At 45.5% G+C, this 19382-nt stretch overlaps 1 protein-coding gene across 1 annotated transcript in view; it reads right to left on the bottom strand.

Annotated features, from left to right (window-relative positions):
• LOC119802179 (AFG3-like protein 1) overlaps nt 1-10388 on the bottom strand; it is a 29041-nt gene extending 18653 nt beyond the window's left edge. Inside the window, exons 1-5 of the mRNA XM_038313129.1 lie at nt 10200-10388; nt 5127-5202; nt 4361-4435; nt 2549-2643; nt 1305-1454 (exon numbers count right to left, since the gene is read on the bottom strand). Of these exons, the coding sequence (XP_038169057.1) occupies nt 1305-1454; nt 2549-2643; nt 4361-4435; nt 5127-5202; nt 10200-10337 (534 nt within the window). The 5' untranslated portion in view covers nt 10338-10388. The remainder of the gene's footprint in view (nt 1-1304; nt 1455-2548; nt 2644-4360; nt 4436-5126; nt 5203-10199) is intronic.
• Nucleotides 10389-19382: the final 8994 nt, after the last annotated feature.

Below are 19382 nucleotides of genomic sequence, written 5' to 3'. Positions count from 1 at the left end.
CTATAAGCTTGGGGCATGAATCTATCTCATTTTAATAAAGAACTCAACAAGTCTCTCGAAATTGAACTCCACACTAGATTATTTTAAAACCCTAAGTATAATACAAGTCAGTCTTATACTGTTAACAGAGTAAAATCTGTTAGAACACGATGTGTATGAACTCGGATGAACATGCCACCATATGTGGACATTAGGACAGCTTCGGGGGCCAATCCTCCCCTCCACCCTCGTTCTGGATAGTGTGTCTTTGCTTTTCCAATGCATGTTCCAGGCTACCTGACCCACAAGCTCCCAGGGATTCTTCTCTCCATTTCCCATCTCCCCACAGGTGCGCAAAGATCACAGACATCCTTGCTATGCACCCAGCTTTTATGTGGGTTCTGGGGATTTGAACTGAAATCCTCACACTTGTGCAGCGAGTGTCTGCACCTACCAAGTCACCTCTCACACACGATATAGTACAGCCTTGAGTACAGACCTGATTCAGAAACATTATACCCAACACAAAAAACAAAACAATGTCAATAAGAATAACAGCAGTCCCAGAGGCTCATGAGCTACAAGCAGCCCTACAATAGACTGATATATGCCTCTAAGAAACAGAAAAAGAGAAAATAAAATAAATAGGCACACCTATAATCCCAGTACTCAAAAAACAGGAGCGCTGCTGCAAAATTCAAGGCCAGATTGGGCGGCAGAGGGCAATCTAGTCTCAAAAATAAAAACACAACTTGATACAATCCACTTTGTAACTATGATGACACAGTATTGTCCTTCTTGGTCAATTTGTTTGTAAGATTTGTTTTTATTTATATGTACACGTCTGTGTGTCTGCCACACGTGTACGGGTACCCACATAGGCCATCAGACATCCTAGCAAGACACCAGCACACGCACAGATGGCAGGTCCACAGGCAGAGGAGGGCTGCAGCAGCTCGGTCCCCACTACTCTTAGGGGAGCCACCAAGCACCTCTCACTATAGGGCTGACCAGCAAGGGCCAGGGGTGCAGTGAAGGAGAAAACGAGTTCTGAATCAGACATGAGACTGAAATTCAAAGACTGATGGGTAGAGCCAAACTCCAAAAGACAAGCTAGTTTTTTATCTTTTTAAGATTGCCAGGACATGGTATTAAGGCAGCTTCCACCCGACCAGAACGTAGGCCCGACACTGTTCTGTTCCTGTGCCCAGGTGGGTGGCTCAGCACGCCATCAGACGGGAGCCTGACTCTCAGCTCCTTCAGGGCACTGTGAACCCCCTGAATAGCACCCTCTTTCCCCAAAGACAGTGTAGAGATCTCCTCACCAGACCTCTGGAGAGGTAATACTGCACAAAGTGCTTCCAGGTGATCTCTTTTCCGGGATCTCGAAAATAGAAATATAAAAACCCCACAGCCACGCCTGCCCCCAGAACAGCCAGACTCCGGAAATCCTTGTCATCCCATGGAAACTCCCCCTACGGAAGAAAAGACAACACGTTTTCTAGTTAGGCGACAAATCAGGTGGCTTCATGTTTGGGTTAAAATTTTTCTGTTTCACTTTTATTTACATGGATGTGTGTGTCCCCGGGAAAAGGGATGCTCATGGCCAGGAGAGGGAGTTTGGTTCCACAGAACTGCAGCTACGGGCAGTTGTAAGCCAAACTGGGATCCTCTGAACACCATGAAAACAACCATTTCTTTATGAAAATGGAAATTTCTCTTTTCAGTACGTAGCCCTGGCTGGCCTGGGACTTTCTATGAAGACCAGTCTAAACTCAGTGTCACAGAGCTCTGCCTGCCTCTGCCTCTGGAGTATTAGGATTAAAGGCGTGCGTGTGCCACCAGGCCTGGAAGAAGAGGCTCTCTTACCTTGGACTCTAAGTCTTGACACATTTTTAAAAATTTCTTAAGACTCTTTGAACTTTGAATTTTTAAGGTCCCTTAAAAATCCACCCTGGAAATCAATAGCAACAGTGAAAGCATTAAAGAGGTGGGACCTTCGGGAAATGATGAAGTCATGTGGGGCCCGTCTCCATGTATGGAATTTGTGTGCAGACGCAACTATTAAAGTGTGCATTTTGTTCCTTCTCGTCATATAAGGGTACAGTGTTGCTCCTCTATGGACAGAGCAGCATACAAGACACCATGAGTGGGGGACCTGACCACAGAGACCGAAGCCTCTACAGCACTGGGCACACCAGCACTCTGACCACACACGCTGTCCAGCCTCTCCAACTGCGAATACACATACACTAGTTACAAATTACACAGTCGAAGCTGGGCACAGTAGTGCACATCTGTAATTCCAATACTCACAGGCAGAGACAGGAGGTTCACCACAAGCCTAGGCTACACAGTGAGTTCTAGGCCAGCCAAGGTTACATAGGAGAGACCCTGTCTCAAAAAAGCCAAAACAAAAAATAAATAAATCAAACTATCCAGTGATTTTTTTTTTTTCCAAGAGCAGGACTAAAATAAGAAAAAGACCACAGAAAGCCTCAGCTCTGTAGCAACCACACCCTCTACAAGTGACAGCACGTCTGGCTCTGGTCTTTAGATACACACAAACCTTCTGCATCCGTTTCCACCAGGCAAAGCCAGCTCGCTTCCCTCCTCTCTTGCCTCCATCTCCTCCAGGCCCAGTGTTCTTTGGTTCTACAGTTTCTGAGATTAAGAAAAAGAAAAAAAGAAAAAGGAAAAGTCTTATATTACAACAGAAAAGAATATATAATTTTCCAGAGAAGGAGAATTCAAAACACAGAAAAGGAGTTGGGGAGGCAGCTCAGTCAGTTATGTGCCTGCTGTGTAACCATGAGGGTCCGAGTTCAAGTCTCCACACCCATGTGAAAAGCCAGGCACAGTGGCATGCGTTCCTGCAGACTCAGTGCTACAGCAGCAGAGGCAAGAGGATCCCTGAGGGTCTGGTAAGCCGGTCTAGTCCATCTAGCAAGTTCCGGTCAGAAGAGAGCCTGCTTCAAAAAATAAGGGAGGGAGGGAGGGCTAGTGAGACGGTTCATTTGCCACCAAGCATGAGAACCTGAGTTCCATCCCTGAAGCACAAGTGATGGACAAAAAGAACCAAGGCTTACAAGTGTCCTTTCACCTCCACGTGTGCTCAGTGGTGTGTGTGTGTGTGTGTGTGTGTGTGAATCAAACTTGAATAAATGTAGTTTAAAAATTAAAGTGGTGTGATTAAGGAAGACATCCAATATTGACCTCTAGACTACAAACAAATGCACGTATATGCATAACGCATACAAATTGGGATACCAAAAAACATTTGTACACAGTGGTGCATGGCATACATGAACAAAAGCCACCCGAACATATGAATTAAATAAAAAATTAAAAATTAAAAAAAAATTTAAAGCCAGGCAGTGCTGGTACTTGCCTTTAATCCTAGCACTAGAGAGGCAGAGGCAGGGAGATCTCTGAGTATGAGGTCAGTCTGGTCTACAGTGCAAGTTCTAGGACATTCAGGGCTACACAGAGAAAAGTTGTCTTGAAAAAAAAAATTTTTCATCAAGGCTTAGAGCTAATCATCCAATCCAAATAAGCTAAGAAAATTGTGAGAAACAAGACACAGTGACTTAGGAACGAGGAGGTAAGATCAACTTCATACAGTCACGTCTTCTTCCTGTTTTCCCCTCCTCAAGGAGATAAACCCCAACATCAGTCAATAATTTATAATAACACTCAAACATGCTGGGCATGGTAACACAAAACTTTGATCCCAGCACTTAGGAGGCAGAAGCAGGAAAATCACTATGAGGTAGAAATGAGCCTGGTCTATATAGAGAGCTCTAAACCAGCCACGTCTGCATAGTAAAAGCCTGTCTCGAAAAGCAAACAGCAAGCAAGCAAGCAAGCAAACAAAAAACCCTCAGCCTTTAAAAGAACTGGCTACGGGCTGGAGAGAAGGCTGAGGTTATGAGCACGGACAGCTCATCCACAGGGCCTGAGTCCAATTCCCAGCAACCACATGGTGGCTCACAACCAGCTATAATGAGATTTGGTGCCCTCTTCTGGTATGCAGGTAGAACACTGTATGTATAATGGATGAATGGATGGATGGATAGATAGACAGACAGACAGACAGACAGATAGATCTTTAGAAAAGGAAAAGAAAAAAAGAACTGGCTACTTTTCAAAAGCCAAAGGTTCAATTCCAAACACACACGTGGCAGCTCACAACTGTCTGAGGCTCCAGTTCCAGGTAATCAGGTGCCCTTTTCTGGCCTCTTTGGGCACCAGGCAAGCACGTGGTACACAAACACAAATGTAGGCAAAACATTCAAGCATATAAAATAAAAATAAAAAGTAAAATCAAATACTCAAATGTAAAACTTGACAGTCTGACTTATCAAACTGGGCTTCTTACCTTTTTTTGGAGCTACTGAGTTTCCTGGTTCTGTACTTCTTCCATTCTTCTTATTCTTAAAAAATTTCTCAAACCCTTAGGGAAAAAATGGAGAGGTCGCAGTATGCTTAAAAGGAAACTCATACACGCACGCATACACACATGCACACACTCACACACATACACACATGCACGCACACACATGCATTCAGAAAAGCAGCAGTACAGTCAAATCCAGCTGAGAAAGTAAGAAGAAAGCTAGCTCTCCTTCTGCCTTTTTTCTTACCTGATCAGAGCGACATGCAGCCCCAGGCCCAAACCCACATGAGGGATAAGGACTATTTCTTCTACTCTCTGGAGACAGAGGTCTCCAAATGCTTCTATGAGTACAATCCCTCTGCTCAGAACACTAAGCACTGGTCCATGGCTTGCTCTGAAGAGCTCCAAGTAGGCCACTGTGTTCCCCCTAACTACTCTACCTGTTTTATTTTCCAAACCTGAAGCTGGATTCCCAGAATCAACTATGCAGTAATGAAAATGAATTCCCATGCCTCCCGAAAGACTCATCTAGTAATATCCTTCTGAGACAGTTTCACTGTTGCTGCTATCAACAATGTATCAAAGTGATAAAGGCTCAGAGGTGCTACTGTGTGACTCAATATGGAACATGCTAGCTGTCATGCCCTCCTGTTACCTGCTCAGTCACCTGGGAGACACCCCGAGCAAATTGCACTAGTTATAAACTTTATGCCGCTAGTGAAGGCAGAAGGTATAAGAAGTACTGTACCTTTGGGAGGTTTTGAACACAGCCTTGGGGAGAACCAAGTGAGTCTTCCCTGCAGAGCCTGCAGTGAGCATAACCCCTGAGGACAACGACAGGAGAGACAATCAGACTGTTTCTGCAATGCAACACAGCATCTTCTCAAAGTGGCCAGGACAGGATGTGAGGGACAGAATTTGGACTGAGGCATGGGTTTGTTACTTTATTTACCTACTTAGCTATTCAAGCAGAATAAATATAAACTAAACTTGCTGTAAAAACTCACAAAGAATTGTTTTATAGCTATAATATCTAGACAGGCAGTGGTGGAGCATGCCTTTAATCCTAGCACTCAGGAGTCAGAGGCGTTTGAGAGTCTGGTACAGAGTTGAGTTCCAGTACAGCCAGGACTACACAGAGAAACCCTGCCTAAAACAAACAAAAAAGGAGGTGTGGCTTTGTTGGAAGAGGTGTGTCACTGGGGGCAAGATCTGAGGTTTCAAAAGACTTGTGCTATTCCCAGTGTCCTTTCTGCCTCCCGCTTTCAGCTTTAGTATGTGAACTCTCTAAGGGGAATGCTCCTCCACTGCTGGTGGGAGTGCAAACTTGAACAGCCACGCTGGAAATCAGTATGGCAGTTTCTCAGAAAACTGGGAATCAACTGACCTCAAGACCCAGCAATACCACTCTTGGGCACATACCCAAAGGATGCACAAATTATACCACAGGGACATCTGCTCGACTATGTTAATAGCAGCAGAACCTGTAATAGCAGAACGTGAAAACAACCTAGATGCCCATCAACTGAAGAATGGCTAAAGAAAATGTGGTACACTTACACGATGGAGTATTATTCAGTAGCAAAAAAAAAAAACCAATGACATCTTGAAATTTGCAGGCAAATGGATGGAACTAGAAATAACTATCCTGAGTAAGGTAACCCAGACCTAGACAAACACAGTATGTGTTCACTCATACGTGGGTACCAGATGCAAAGCAAAGGATAATCAGGCTACAATCTACAACCCCAAAGAAGCTAGATAAAAGGGGGGCCCTAAGAGGGGTGCACACAGAGGGCTCCAGGAAGGAAAAACAGTGAACTAGGAGGGGGGTAGAAGAGAGGGGATGGGGGATGGCAACATGAGGGATCAAGAAGACAGAGTTGGGAAGGGATGGAGGGGAAAAAAACAATAAAAGAGATATATTTTTAAAATTTTTTTTAATGATTTATTTAACTTTATTTTATGTGCATTGGTGTGAAGGTGTCAGATCCCCTGGAACTAGATTTTCAGACAGTTGTGAGCTGCCATGTGGGTGCTGGGAATTGAACCTGGGTCCTCAGGAAGAGCAGTCAGTGCTCTTAACCATTGAGCCATCTCTCCAGCCCTAAGAGATATCTTGATAGAGAGAGCCATTATGGGGTTAGAAAAAAACCTGGTGCTAGAGAAATTCTCAGGAATTTCTAAGATGCCTAGCAATAGTGGAGAGGGTATCTGAAAGGGCCTTCCCCTTTAATCACTGCCCTAATTGTCATCACAGTACCTACATCCAGTAACTGATGGAAGCAGATGCAGCACCCACAGCCAAGCACTGGGCTGAGCTCCTGAGTTCAGTTGAAGAGAGGGAGGAGGGATCATATGAACGGGGCAGCAGGGAGGTATCAAGACCATGAAGGGAAAAACTACAGAAACAGCTGACCCGAGTTAGTGGGAGCTCATGGACTGAACTGATAGCTGGGGAACCTGTGTGGGACCAAACTAGACTCTCTGAATGTGGGTGACTTATGTGACTTGATCTGTTGGGGGGGGGGGTTCCCTGGTAGTGGCACCAGGACCTATCCCAGGAGCAAGAACTGGCTTTTTGGAGCCCATTCCCTATGGTGGGATACCTTGTTCAGCCTTGATACGGGGGGAGCAGTTCGGTCCTGCCTCAACCTGGTACACCAGACTTTGTTGACTCCCCAAGGAAGGCCTTACCCCCTATGAGTGGAGGAATGTGGGGGGGGGGGTGCAAGAGAAAAGGAGGGAGGGGGAACTGGGGTTGGTACATAAAATGAACAATAAATTTTTTAAATTAAAAAAAAAAGATGTGAACTATCAGCTGTTCCTGCCACCATGCACTCGCTCTGCCCTCATGGACCCTAACCCTCTAAAAATAGACACTTTCTTCTGTTAGGATGCCTTGGCCATGGTGCTTAATCACAGCACAGAAACCTAACGAAGACAGAAGTAGGTAGCAGAAAGTGGGCTACTGCCATGACAGACCTGACTGTTTGGTTGTTTTGGTTTTTGTTGTTGTTTTTGAGGAACTTAGAAGACTTTGGTACCTTGGACTAGAAAAGCGGTTGAAGGCTTTAAGCAGAATTTAAAGGGCCATCATAGTAGGCATCTGGAAGACAGAGGTACTGAAAGTGGAGGCCGAGCTCAAGAGGCTTCAGAGGGAAGGAAGGCCTCAACAGCACCTGGGCTGGAGGCCAAGAACATGGCCGCCTTCTGCCTTCTTCCTAAAAATCTGTCTGAGGCTAAACTAGAAAGTAGTAATTTCTTTGGTGGAGGAGTCGAGACAGCCTAACCTGACTTTATCAGGTGGTTATTAAAAACCACCCTTATGCAGGTGAAAGAGAACAAGGAGGACGAGAAAGAAATACAGACGTACAGTTTGAGAAGAGCACCGGGAAATGGCAGATTGGAGCCAAGGTTTGTGCTGAAAGAGACAAGGAGCTCAAGGTGGGTGTGGCCTGATCTGCACTGGAATAAAGGGGGGGGGGGCAAGACTCCAACCAGCTAAACTTCCAACTTGTGAAAGGGAAAACGCATCAAATCTGCTGAAAATGTGATTTGAGGGGGCCGAGGCTCACCCCAAGTTGGTAGATAAACTTGACAGTAGATACACGTGCTTCTGGCTTTAGAGTCATGAAGGATACACGAGGAAAGAGATTATGAATCTCCCTCTGCAGTTAAGGAGAGATGCTGAGGCCAGGCAACATGTGGCAGGGCAGTGCCTACAGGAAACCCCGAGAGGCCATTTTGTGCAGCTGTGGAAGTGAAGTCTGGACTGTGTTAGGGACACCGAGAGGTTAGAGAAGCAGAGCTGTGAGATACCTGCCAGGGAGAACTGCACACAGGGAATGGAGCCAGCCCAAGAGAGAAGATGCCTTGAGAACCAAAATTGTATCTTTTCGTCTCAAGGGTTGTGTGTTTGAAGTTTGAAGTGAGGGTTGCTGATCTAAGAATGATGAAGCTTCATTCAGAAATTCAAGCCAACTAATGAGGATGTTCTGGGAAAAATCTTACTAACTTTCATGGAGTGATTACCAGAGTCAACCAGATTCGTTAGACCCTTACCTCCCCAAAATACATAAGCATCAAAGACTGCTGAGACTCACTCTCAGACAAGACCAACCACAATAAAGATGGACAGCTGGGAAGAAGCAGAGTAGCCTAGCAACCTGGATGAAGCAGAGGCCATCCAAGCTGCCTAGAAGACTCTCAGACAGCTGAGACGCCTGGAAGCAGCTCAGACCAACCAAGCCACTAGAAATGGACATGCTTCAACCTGTTAAACTACCTGAAACTTGAGCAGTCTGCTACAGGTTTCCAGTTTTTGTGAGCTGCCTCCCATGCCTGGGTGGCCATTGGTGATGGGTCTGTCTCTGAGTCATTTCTGTTCCTGTAAGTAACTCCAATACAACTCACTGGTTCACCAAGCTGGACTTTGGAGCTACCCATAGTCTGGTCTGTTGTCAGTTCTCTGTCTGGGTTGGGTAGATGTCTGTTCACACCGCCTAGAAGTGTCACACAACATCACTTTGGTCTGTTGCTAGGGATCTGTCGAGGGTGAACAGACATTTATTCACCCATGAAAAGTGACACAATCAGCTTACGTCTTTCACAAAGACACGTGGGTCCACAGCCGTTCAGTGACTTATAACAATCTACAACACTCACTAAATGACTGATCTTCAACAGGCTAATCACCAGAACAGGACCTGCAACACGGAACACAAAACAACTCTGCAACTGAAACAAACTTGGGAGCATTCTGACAATCCATTTGTGAAGCCATTTCCTCCAAACCCAAAAAGTCGATCCTGGAGGAAGGAGGGAAGCCCTTAAAACTCTTGTGCTCAGGAAATGATCAGGTTCACAAGGCCCATCCCCAGAGTTAGATAGTAAACATCCCCAGTAAACAGCTCCTGGGGACATAAGCCCCTCTTCGGTGGCACCACCTGCAGGTTTTGCAGGGAGCTGCAAGAAGGCAGTTTTCCCCTGGGTTGTCACCTATGTGTGTGACTGACTCACTCCTGTCAGTAACTCTTCCTCAGGCCCACCATAATTAATTCCAATAAACTAACTGGTTCACAAAGCTAGAGAAATGGAATCATTTCTTTGACCTGTCACGAGTGCCCTATCTGGGGTAAATGGACATTTGCTCTTCGAAAGTTACACAACACTACATCTGGGGTAAATAGCCATTTACATTTAAAAGTTACACAAGACTACTACCATATTAAGAGGGAACGACAGTCCTGGACAGCTAGGGTGGTTACAGAGAAACTCTGCCTCGGAAAACCAACAAAGAAAAAGGAGGGAACAGAAGCAAAGACGAGTTAAGGAAGAACAGCTGTATGGCCCCTGTGATGAGTGACAACGGACTGATCTATCTGGAGATGGAGAATAGATATACAGCTACCTTTCTCCATGAGGTATGGGATAGTGAGCCTCCTTACTGTACTAGCAGATGCACACTCTATGTGATGGGCGGTGAAATATTGTAACAAGGTTGAACTAAGAATGAAGCATCCACGGCAGAGATCCCATGTGCCTATATTTCTCTGCTTAGTATTAAGAGCTACGCCTCTTTAATGAATAAAGTCTATCTATTAGTCGGGGACCATCTCCCCCCAAAAAACAGCTACAAGGTATATTGCAAACCCTCAAGTGCTAGGATCAGAAGAAGGTAGACACTGGAGGAGCCTGCAGCGGAAATCCGGAAGCGGCTGCGCCCCACCCAGCCGCCGGCGGATGACGTCACTGCGACGTCCAGCGGAGCCCCACCACGCCGCCGCCTGAAACCTGTGGAGGGCGCTTCCCTGCTCACCTGCCGAGCAATGCCACCGACCCTCACGCTGCTCCAGACCGCCCCGCCGCTTCCTGCGCTGCCGCCACATCGCCACAACTTGGAGAAAGGCCAGGCTAGGGCCCGACTGCCGGCCGCCCCCACCAGCCGGAGTAACATTGCCCTGCCCTGACCTCGCGCCGCCTAGGCGGGCGCACGCGCAGCAGGCGGGTCATAGTGCGCCACGCCCCCTGTGCGCGCGTGCGCAGCAGGCCACACTGGTGGCTCGGACCCCTCTTTTTTAGGTGTCCAGTTCGCAGCCGTGGTTTATAAGACCTTGATCACGAGTGTCGCTTTACGCTGCCCGATGGCTGATGACAGGTGACCCGCAGCCAACTTGACCTAGGCACCAAAAGCATTTAAGCCTATTTTAAATTGGGTATTGATGGTGACAACAGTGGTTTGGGCGGGTCCTCAGCGTGAAGCGACTCATGGAACTGAAAAACTCTTTCTTTAAGAGTCTACTTCTCCTTCCATGGGGTTACGGTTTAGAGGTGTTCCCCGGTATTTCGCCTCCAATCTAGACGTGTTTCGACTTCTCTTGAACAAAGGAACTGTTTGGTACACATCTTGCCTCATCATCTTCCCACCGCAGACCTTTGTTTAGTTTTGATTGGTTAGCTGGTTGGTATTTGCAACCACGTCAGTTTTCATTTGCCTGCAGTTCTGCTGTCCAGAAGTTTGGGCTTGACACTAGGGACACATCAGGCCTTCCTGGGAGTGCAGAATGAACCAGTTTCTGGACAGTAGCGTTAGACAAGGCCTGTTATGGTCCTTCGTGGGTATCTGCGTGCACCTGCGTTCTCCAGCGTACAGGTTGACAACATTCTGAAAGCACGAGGCTGCTATGACTACATTTCAAAGGTAGCAATGCCTGGGGGAAGGCCCCTGGATGCTATTGTCACCCGCAGTGCCAAAAGGAAAGGAAGCAATTATCCTCAACATCAAATTACAAGTGATAATTTTGTTTTGTTTTTTGTTTTTCGAGACGGGGTTTCTTTGTGGCTTTGGAGCCTGTCCTGGAGCTAGCTCTTTTAGACCAGGCTGGCCTCAAACTCACAGAGATCTGCCTGCCTCTGCCTCCCAAGTGCTGGGATTAAAGGCATGTGCCACCACTGCCCGGCACAAGTGATAAAATTTAAAGTGGGTGAAAAACTTAGTCAAATCACAAAAACCTTAGACCTCTGTGTCTCTACAATAGTAATCACCCAAGATAATAAAAACTGAAGGTAAGTTCACAAATAGCTAACCCCCTGGGGGCTTCTGTTGACTTGCTATTGGAAGTGCCCCATAGCCAACATGGAGCAGTTCTTGGGCATGTAGCTCAAAGACCAAAACCAACAAAATTATCAGCACCCTCCAGGCAAAAGCTAAACATGGGATGACTTTCCAGCATAAATAAGGAGAAAGTTCTCAAATGGTGGTCTGTGGAATTCTAGGAGCCAATAAACACAATCCACACGACAGGGACATGTGTGTGGCCCACAGTGCTGAAAAGTACCATTAAGGGAGGTAAATTCAGCACAGGCAAGTTTTGTTGTTGGTTCGGTTTGGTTTTTGTTTGTTTGGTTTGATTTGGGTTTGGTTTTTCTACTCAGGATTACTCTGTGTAACCCTGACTGTCCTGGAACTAGCACTGTAGGCCAGGTTGGTCTCAAACTCACAGAGATCTGCCTGCCTTTGCCTCCCCAGGCCTGGGATTAAAGGCTTTTGTCACCACCGCCCAGCCAGGCAAGTTTTCAATATAGGTGAACGGGGAGAGAATGCCTGAAAAAACACAGCCAAAGATCCCTTAATGCTGATTCTTGAAGGAGATGCAGCCAGGGGTGTTAAGTTGAAGTTCTTACTAGTGCGGTGCTTGGAAACCGCCAGGGCTTTGAAGGGCACTCAAAGTCCAATTTGCTATGGTTTAACACTAAAACAAAAAAAGCTTGGGTTGACAGAGGCATCTGTTATGAATGGATCGCATGTATTTTTTTCACCCTGATACTGAAAACTATGTCCACAGTAATCTCACTGTCTAAGCATTGCTTAAGCATGGCTCACCAGCTAAGTACTGCTATCCTAAGGTACCTTATGTGTGGGGGCCCCTGCAGGTGTCAAACAGGGAACTGAACCCCACAAAGAGATAAAAATGGAAGCCAGCGCATACTGACTTCATCAAGCTGTATCAGTCCTCTGGGTGTCTACTAACAGGTGGTTTATTTCCAGTGTAGGTAGGCTAGCATAATTTGGAAGGTTTCCTGGTGTGATACCATCTCCGTTGTACAAGGAAACATAATTACATTGAAACTCAACTCACAGGACATGTGGCATTTTTTTTCAAGAAGATGGGTTCTAGAGATAGGCTGCCTATACTAGCTTAAGGGACTAAGGATCTGGTCTGGTCTCAGTCATACACTTAGCATAAAGGTCATTTGAGCTATGAGCCACTTCTGGTCCTGGTTGTGAGAGTGGGGAGCCTCTGGATATAAGGTCATTTAGATTACTAGCCACCTCCACACTTGGTTGTCAGAGCTTGATATGGCCTGGCCCAATGGGTAACACAGATCAGACTGTAATCACTTAATTCTCAGCTTCTTGGAAGGAAGAACAGGTTTTTCATCTTCCCCATCAGAAAGACAATCCTATATGCTTAACATTTTATTGCTGATTTAAAATTGCTGATTTCTCTGGAGATCTGTGGGCTCAAGGACCTTCATGCATGCTCCCAACACTTATCACCCAGTACACTTGAGTGATCTTTCTCATAATTTAAAAAATAGAGTATCAAGGGCTAGAGAGATGACTCAGGGGTTAGGAGCACTTGATGCTCTTGCAAAGACTCCTGGTCCAGTTTCCCGAGCCCCCATGATGGCTCACAACCATCCATAACTCCGCTCCAGATCTAATTCCCTCTTCTGGCCCCCAGCGGCACCAGGACCACAGTGCACTTACATTCATGCGGCAAGCAGGAGTACACATAAAATAATTTTTTAAAATTATTTTTAGAATATGAGGGCAGGAGAGATGGCTCAACAGTTAAGAGCACTGCCTGTTCTTTTAGAGGTCCTGAGTTCAATTCCCTGCACCTACATAGTGGCTCTCAACTATCTATAACTATGGTCCCATGGGATCCAGTGCAGATATACATGCAGACAAAACATCCATATACATAAAATACATAAATCTTTTTTTAAAAAAAAAAAAGAAGAGAATGTCTTCATGACAGTACAGCTGTCTTGATCCAGTCCCCAGGCCAAGGTGTCGCTTCAGACCTCAAAGCTTGAGAAGAACTTCTGAGCATATCATAGAAGCAACAGATGGTGAAGATGCAGGTGAAGGTGATTGGGGAGTTTGGGAGACACTGAAGAGTATTGCAGGGGCTTGGGAGAAGCGCAAACCAGTGGGAACCAACAGTGTGTGGAAGACTTGACAACAGTGTTACAGCCTCAGGGTCTTTCGCAGACATAATACTACACGGCCTCCACAAGAAATTATGTTCTGGGGCTGGAATGATGGTTCGGGAGTTAGGGACACTGGCTGCTCTTCCAGAGGAGCTGGGTTCAATTCCCGGTACCCACATGGCAGCTCACAACTATCTGTAACTCCAGCTCAAACTTATATGACAACTTCACACAGACATACATGCAGGCAAAATACCAATGCACAATAACAAAAATAAATAATTTAAAACACATGTTCCTTGCTAAGGATGCAGCATTGGAAGTGGTCCTAGGGCCGATGGGGACCAGTTGCTGCAGATCATGATGAAGATCTCTCAAATGAGGAACTGATAGAACGAGTGGGAGATGCTGGCGGGAGAGGACAATGGAAATTTCCAGTCACCCTGTGCCTGCTGGCCACAGAAAAGCTGTCGAGTACCTTTTCACAAGTAAAAGTGAAAATAGCGTACAGGTCCTTAGCAGTAACAGCCCTAATGAGTAAAACCTGAAGCTGTCAAGAATGATCACTATAAGCCTGCTGTAGGAATTGGAAGCGAAGAAACGGCACTCAAAGCAACGATCATCTTAGGATGGTTTTCAGTGTGTAACCAAAATTTAAGGCCAAAAGCACAAAAAGGATTGCAATAGGTGAAAGCCTGCTGAGCCTTTCTATTTTTAGATGTTCAACATCCTTGGAAACCGTGCTGCTGGTAGTTCCATTTTCTTACGTAGGAGTATCATATTTTTGCATTAAAGTGTACTAAAAGTTGGAGATAGCCCAGCTGGTAAAACACTTCCTATGTAAACATGAGGTCTAGAGTTTGATACCCAGATGCATGGCAACGGGGGAAAAAGGGCTGGAGAGACAGCTCAGCAATAAGAGCACTTGTTCTTGCAGAGGAGTTGGGTTCAGCTCCCAGCATCCACACGGTGGCTCACGACCTTCTGCAATTCCAGCTCCAGATCTAATGCCTTCTGGCCTCCGAGGGCACCAGGTCCACCTGTGGTGCACATGCACCCATACACATAAGAATTTTTAAAAGGCAGATATGGCACACTTAATGCCAACCAGCCCAGCCTACCTAGTCGGTTCCAGCCCAATGGGAGACCTGGTCCCCCCAAAATGAGATGACTGGGTGCGGTGGTGGACATCTTTAACCCCAGGGCTCATGAGTCAGAGCAAAGTGGATCTTTGTGATTTGAGAACAGTCTGGTCTAAACAGCCAATTCCAAGCCAGCCAGGGCTACATTATCAGGCCCAAGGATTTCTTCCAAGTGTCTATGCTGCCTATGGTGACATCATTTACTTTTTGGAGCAAAATGGCTTAGTCAGACCAAATGTTGAAAAGATTTTTGTGGTTTGTATTATGTTATAAAGTAGTTTACAATATCAAAAACAAAATTTGAGGGAGCTGGAGAGATGGTTTAGCTGTTAAGAACACCAGCCAAGGACCTAGATGTGATTCTCAGCACCCACATGACAGCTCGCAAGCATCTATAACCCCAGTTCAAGGTGACCTGATGCCCTCTTCTGACCTCTGTAGGGACGGGGCATAACCATGGTGCATATACAAACAGGCAGGCAACATACTCAAACACAAAATTTTAAAATGTAATTTTTAAAACCTTGCCAGATAGGGGCTGGAGAGATGGCTCAGAGGTTAAGAGCATTGCCTGCTCTTCCAAAGGTCCTGAGTTCAATTCCCAGCAACCACACGGTGGCTCACAACCATCTGTAATGAGGTCTGGTGCCCTCTTCTGCCCTGCAGGCATACATGTAGACAGAATATTGTATACATAATAAATAAATAAGTATTTTTTAAAAAAACTTGCCAGGTATGGCAATGCATGTTTTTAATCCAACTCTCGGGAGGCAGGGGCACCTGGATCTCTGAATTAGAGGCCATTTTGTTCTACATAGCAAGTTCCAGGACAACCAGGCCGATGCAGAGTCCCTGTCTCAAAAAAAATTGTGCCAGAACTTGACAATAAAACCGACAGTGTTAGCCGGGCGGGGGTGGCGCACGCCTTTAATCCCAGCACTCGGGAGGCAGAGGCAGGCGGATCTCTGTGAGTTCAAGGCCAGCCTGGTCTACAGAGTGAGTTCCAGACAGCGTAGACACACACACACACACACAGACAGAGAGAATGTGTATGTATGTGTGTGTGTGTTCTCTTATCACAGGGCTGTTATATAGAGGAAAAAAAAAAAACAAAGACAAAACCACAAAACCGACAGTGTAATAGTTTCAGTGGATTTGACTGTTCATTCAAATGAGTTAAACATGTGTCTTCAAGGTGAAATCTGATTTATCGGTACAATGTTTCAACCATAACAGTATTCTAAATGAAATGGTAGAACAAGTTAAGGCACACCATTTAATGGATTTCTATATACTGTCTAAGCACAGTCCTATTTTTGAATAGCAGAAATGTTTAGCCTTGTTTTTCAATCTGATACATGAATTTGAAAGATGTCTGGGGAAATAATATTTTGTCATATTTACAGCTCCATTTTCAATGGACGTAAAGACGTTACCTGCCATTTTGTTTTGTTTTTGTTCTTTTCTTCTTCGTGCGGAGGAGTGCGGAGGTGTGCGGAGGTTGGAAGACAGCCTGTGGGAGTCAGTTCTCTCCTAGCATTCCGGGGGATGGAACTCAGGTGGCCAGCCTTGGCAGAAAGAACCCTCACCCACCGAGTCGTCGTGCCAACCCAGGGCCCTACTAATTTTCAAGTGGACTCTTCCCAGGAACAAATGCCCTAGGCTTCACAATCGTGCCTTATTCGTGCCATTGCTTTGTAAAAGTACCTGTATTTGTGAGCAACTATTTTCAGGGATGAAACAGGAAATTAGAACCAAGACATCTGGTTTCAGAACACACATAATTTCAACTCGTTCCACTGAACCAGACACCTTGCGTTTATCTGCCGAGGCAGGGGTGGGTGCACATGGTACCTGGGCACGCACTGGGGGCCAAAGGGTAGCTATCAGGAGTCAGCTCTCTCTTTTCAACATGTGATCCCAGGCATTGAATGCAGGTCACCAACCAGGCTTGGCAGTGAGCACCCTTACCTTCCGAACCAGCTCACTGGCATTCAAACCAGATATTGATGACCTGATTTATCAAATACAATGTAAAATATATAACTAATTTTATGTGTCCCTCTTTTCTTACATTTATTTTTTTAAGTTTATATTGTTTTTAAATGTATTTATTTTTTAAGTATGATTGCTTGCTCTGCATGTCTGCCTGCAGGCCAGAAGAGGGCATCAGATACCGTGATAGATGGTTGTGAGCCACCATGTGGTTACTGGGAATTGAGCTCAGGACCTCTAAAAGAGCAGCCGGTGCTCCTAACTGTTGAGCCATCTCACGAGCCTGCCTCTTACATTTATTATAAAAAAAAATTTAACCAATGAAGTTCCACCACTTAGATACATTCATTTATCAGTGATCACATAGTTGGGACCTGCTCAATTATTTTAAGACTTTCCCAACAGTGCTCCACATTTCACTAGTATTTGTAGATTTAATGTAATCCAAGGCAGCTCTTCATCCAGTATGTCCCAGAGAAGTCAAAAGGTTGGATACCTCTGTACAAAAACATCAACTCATAAACGCAGACAAAATTAACCACCATTTCACAATTATTATACTTAAGCAAGACTAGTTAGTGGATGCTAGAGTTGGTAGAAGTTGCAGTAAGAACTAGATAGATAGTTTCATAGTCTCAAAGCATCTCCACATTCAACACTAACGACAAAGAGATAAACAGTAATCTTAATGGAGAAACCTGACACACATCTGTAACAGTTTGAATATGAAAAACCCCCCACAAGTTCACATGTTAAACACTCGGTCTCAGGAGGTGATGCTGTTTCTGAAAGTGGTGGGAACTTGAGGGACTGGAGCCTAGCAGATGGAAGTAGGTCGTTAAGGGCATGCTTTTGAAGGTCTGTGGTCCCAGGTCCTTTCCTGGCTCTCTGCCGTAAGATAAACAGCTTCCTCCCATTCTCTGACCATCACAGTGTTTGCTCTCACCATCGGCCCAGAATCAGTGGAGTCAAGGACTGTAGACTGAATCTGTTGACACCATGAGCAGAAATCAGGCCTCCTTTTAAGTTCCTGGGTTTTTGTTTGTTTTGTTTAGTTTGGTGTTTTGTTTTTGAGACAGGGTTCCTCTATATAGTTGTGGTTGTCCCTGGACTCACTATGTACACCATGCTAGCCTTGAACTCAGAGATCCACCTGTCCCTGCCTCCCAAGTGCTGGGATTAAAGGTGTAGGCCATCACGCCAAGCTAAGGTTGTTCTTTCTATCAAGTATTTGGCACAACACTGAAAGAGTAACTGGTATGCCACCTTAACTAGGTGTCTTGGCTATTGTTCCACTGCTGCGATGGAGCACCATGGCCAAGGCATTTAACTGGGTGGTTGCTTACTGCTTCAGAGGGTGAGTTTGTGTCCATCATGGCAGGGAGTGTGAAGGCAGGCAGACCTGATACTGAGCAGTAGCTGAGAGTTTATATCCTGATCCCCAGGCAGGAGGCAGAGAGAAACTGGGCCTGATTAAACCTCAAAGCCCACCCCCAGTAACACACCTCCCACAACAAGGCCATGCCTCCTAATCCTTCCCAAACAGTTCCACCAACTTGTCAAACATTCAGATATTTGAGCCTATAGGGGCCATTCTCATTCAAGCCACAAGAAGTCTTCAGCATACCACCATTATACCGTCAGGTCACACTGAGAACACATATCACTACTGTGGAATTTCTGCCAGACAACCAAAGTTGGAATCTAACATGAGACAAACAAACTGGAGATTATTCATCAAAATAGTCGGGGTGGCATTGTAGCTCAGTCATAACACACTTCCCTAGCATGCACAAAACTCCTGGTTCCATCCACACCTCTCTCATACACACACACACGCACACACACACACACACACACACACACACACACACACACACACACACACACAGTCCATACTGTTCAAATAGGTCAGTTGCTCTAAAGAAGGCTGAAGAGATTTGACAACTGAATGTAATGGGATCTTGCAGGAGCAAAGGTGTCCTGGGTTATATTTTGTTTTGTTTGGGTTTTTGTTTGTTTTTTGAGACAGGGTTTCTCTGTGTAGCCCTGGCTGACCTGGAACTTGCTCTGGTCTTGAACTCAGAGGTCTGCCTGCCTCTGTCTCCCGAGTTGGTTTCTGTTTTGACAGACTCTCATATAGTTTAAGATGCCCTCAGACATATTTATACATTCAAAGGAGACAATGAACTCTTGATATTCTTGCCTCTGCCTCCAGAGTGTGTTGGATTAGTCATGTGCCACCATGCACAGTTTATGCTGGAGTTCGACCCCAAGGCTTCACGCATGCCAGACATGTTCTCTTCCAGTTGAGCTGCACACCCAGTGTGAATAGATCTTCCTGATTTGTTCTGCTTTTTTGATGCAGGGTCTCTCTACATAGCCCTGACTGGCCTGGAATTCACTATGTAGACCAAGCTGATCTCAAATTCAGAGATCTGCCTGCCTCTACTTCCTATGTACTGGAATTAAAGGTGCGCACTACCATACTCAGCTCTGTGAATAAGATCATCATGTTAGTTTCCTTGATAGTTGAATTGAGGACATGAAAAAAAGAAATATTTTTAATTTATTTGTCTATTTATATGTTGGGGTTTTTTTTTTTGAGATAGGGTTTCTCTGTGTAGCTCTAGCTGTCTTGG

This window comes from Arvicola amphibius, chromosome 15 (genome assembly GCF_903992535.2).
Source record: "Arvicola amphibius chromosome 15, mArvAmp1.2, whole genome shotgun sequence".
Classification (NCBI taxonomy): Eukaryota; Metazoa; Chordata; class Mammalia; order Rodentia; family Cricetidae; genus Arvicola; species Arvicola amphibius.
Note: the sequence above shows the minus strand (reverse complement) of the source record. Positions and strands in the feature narration are given on the sequence as shown.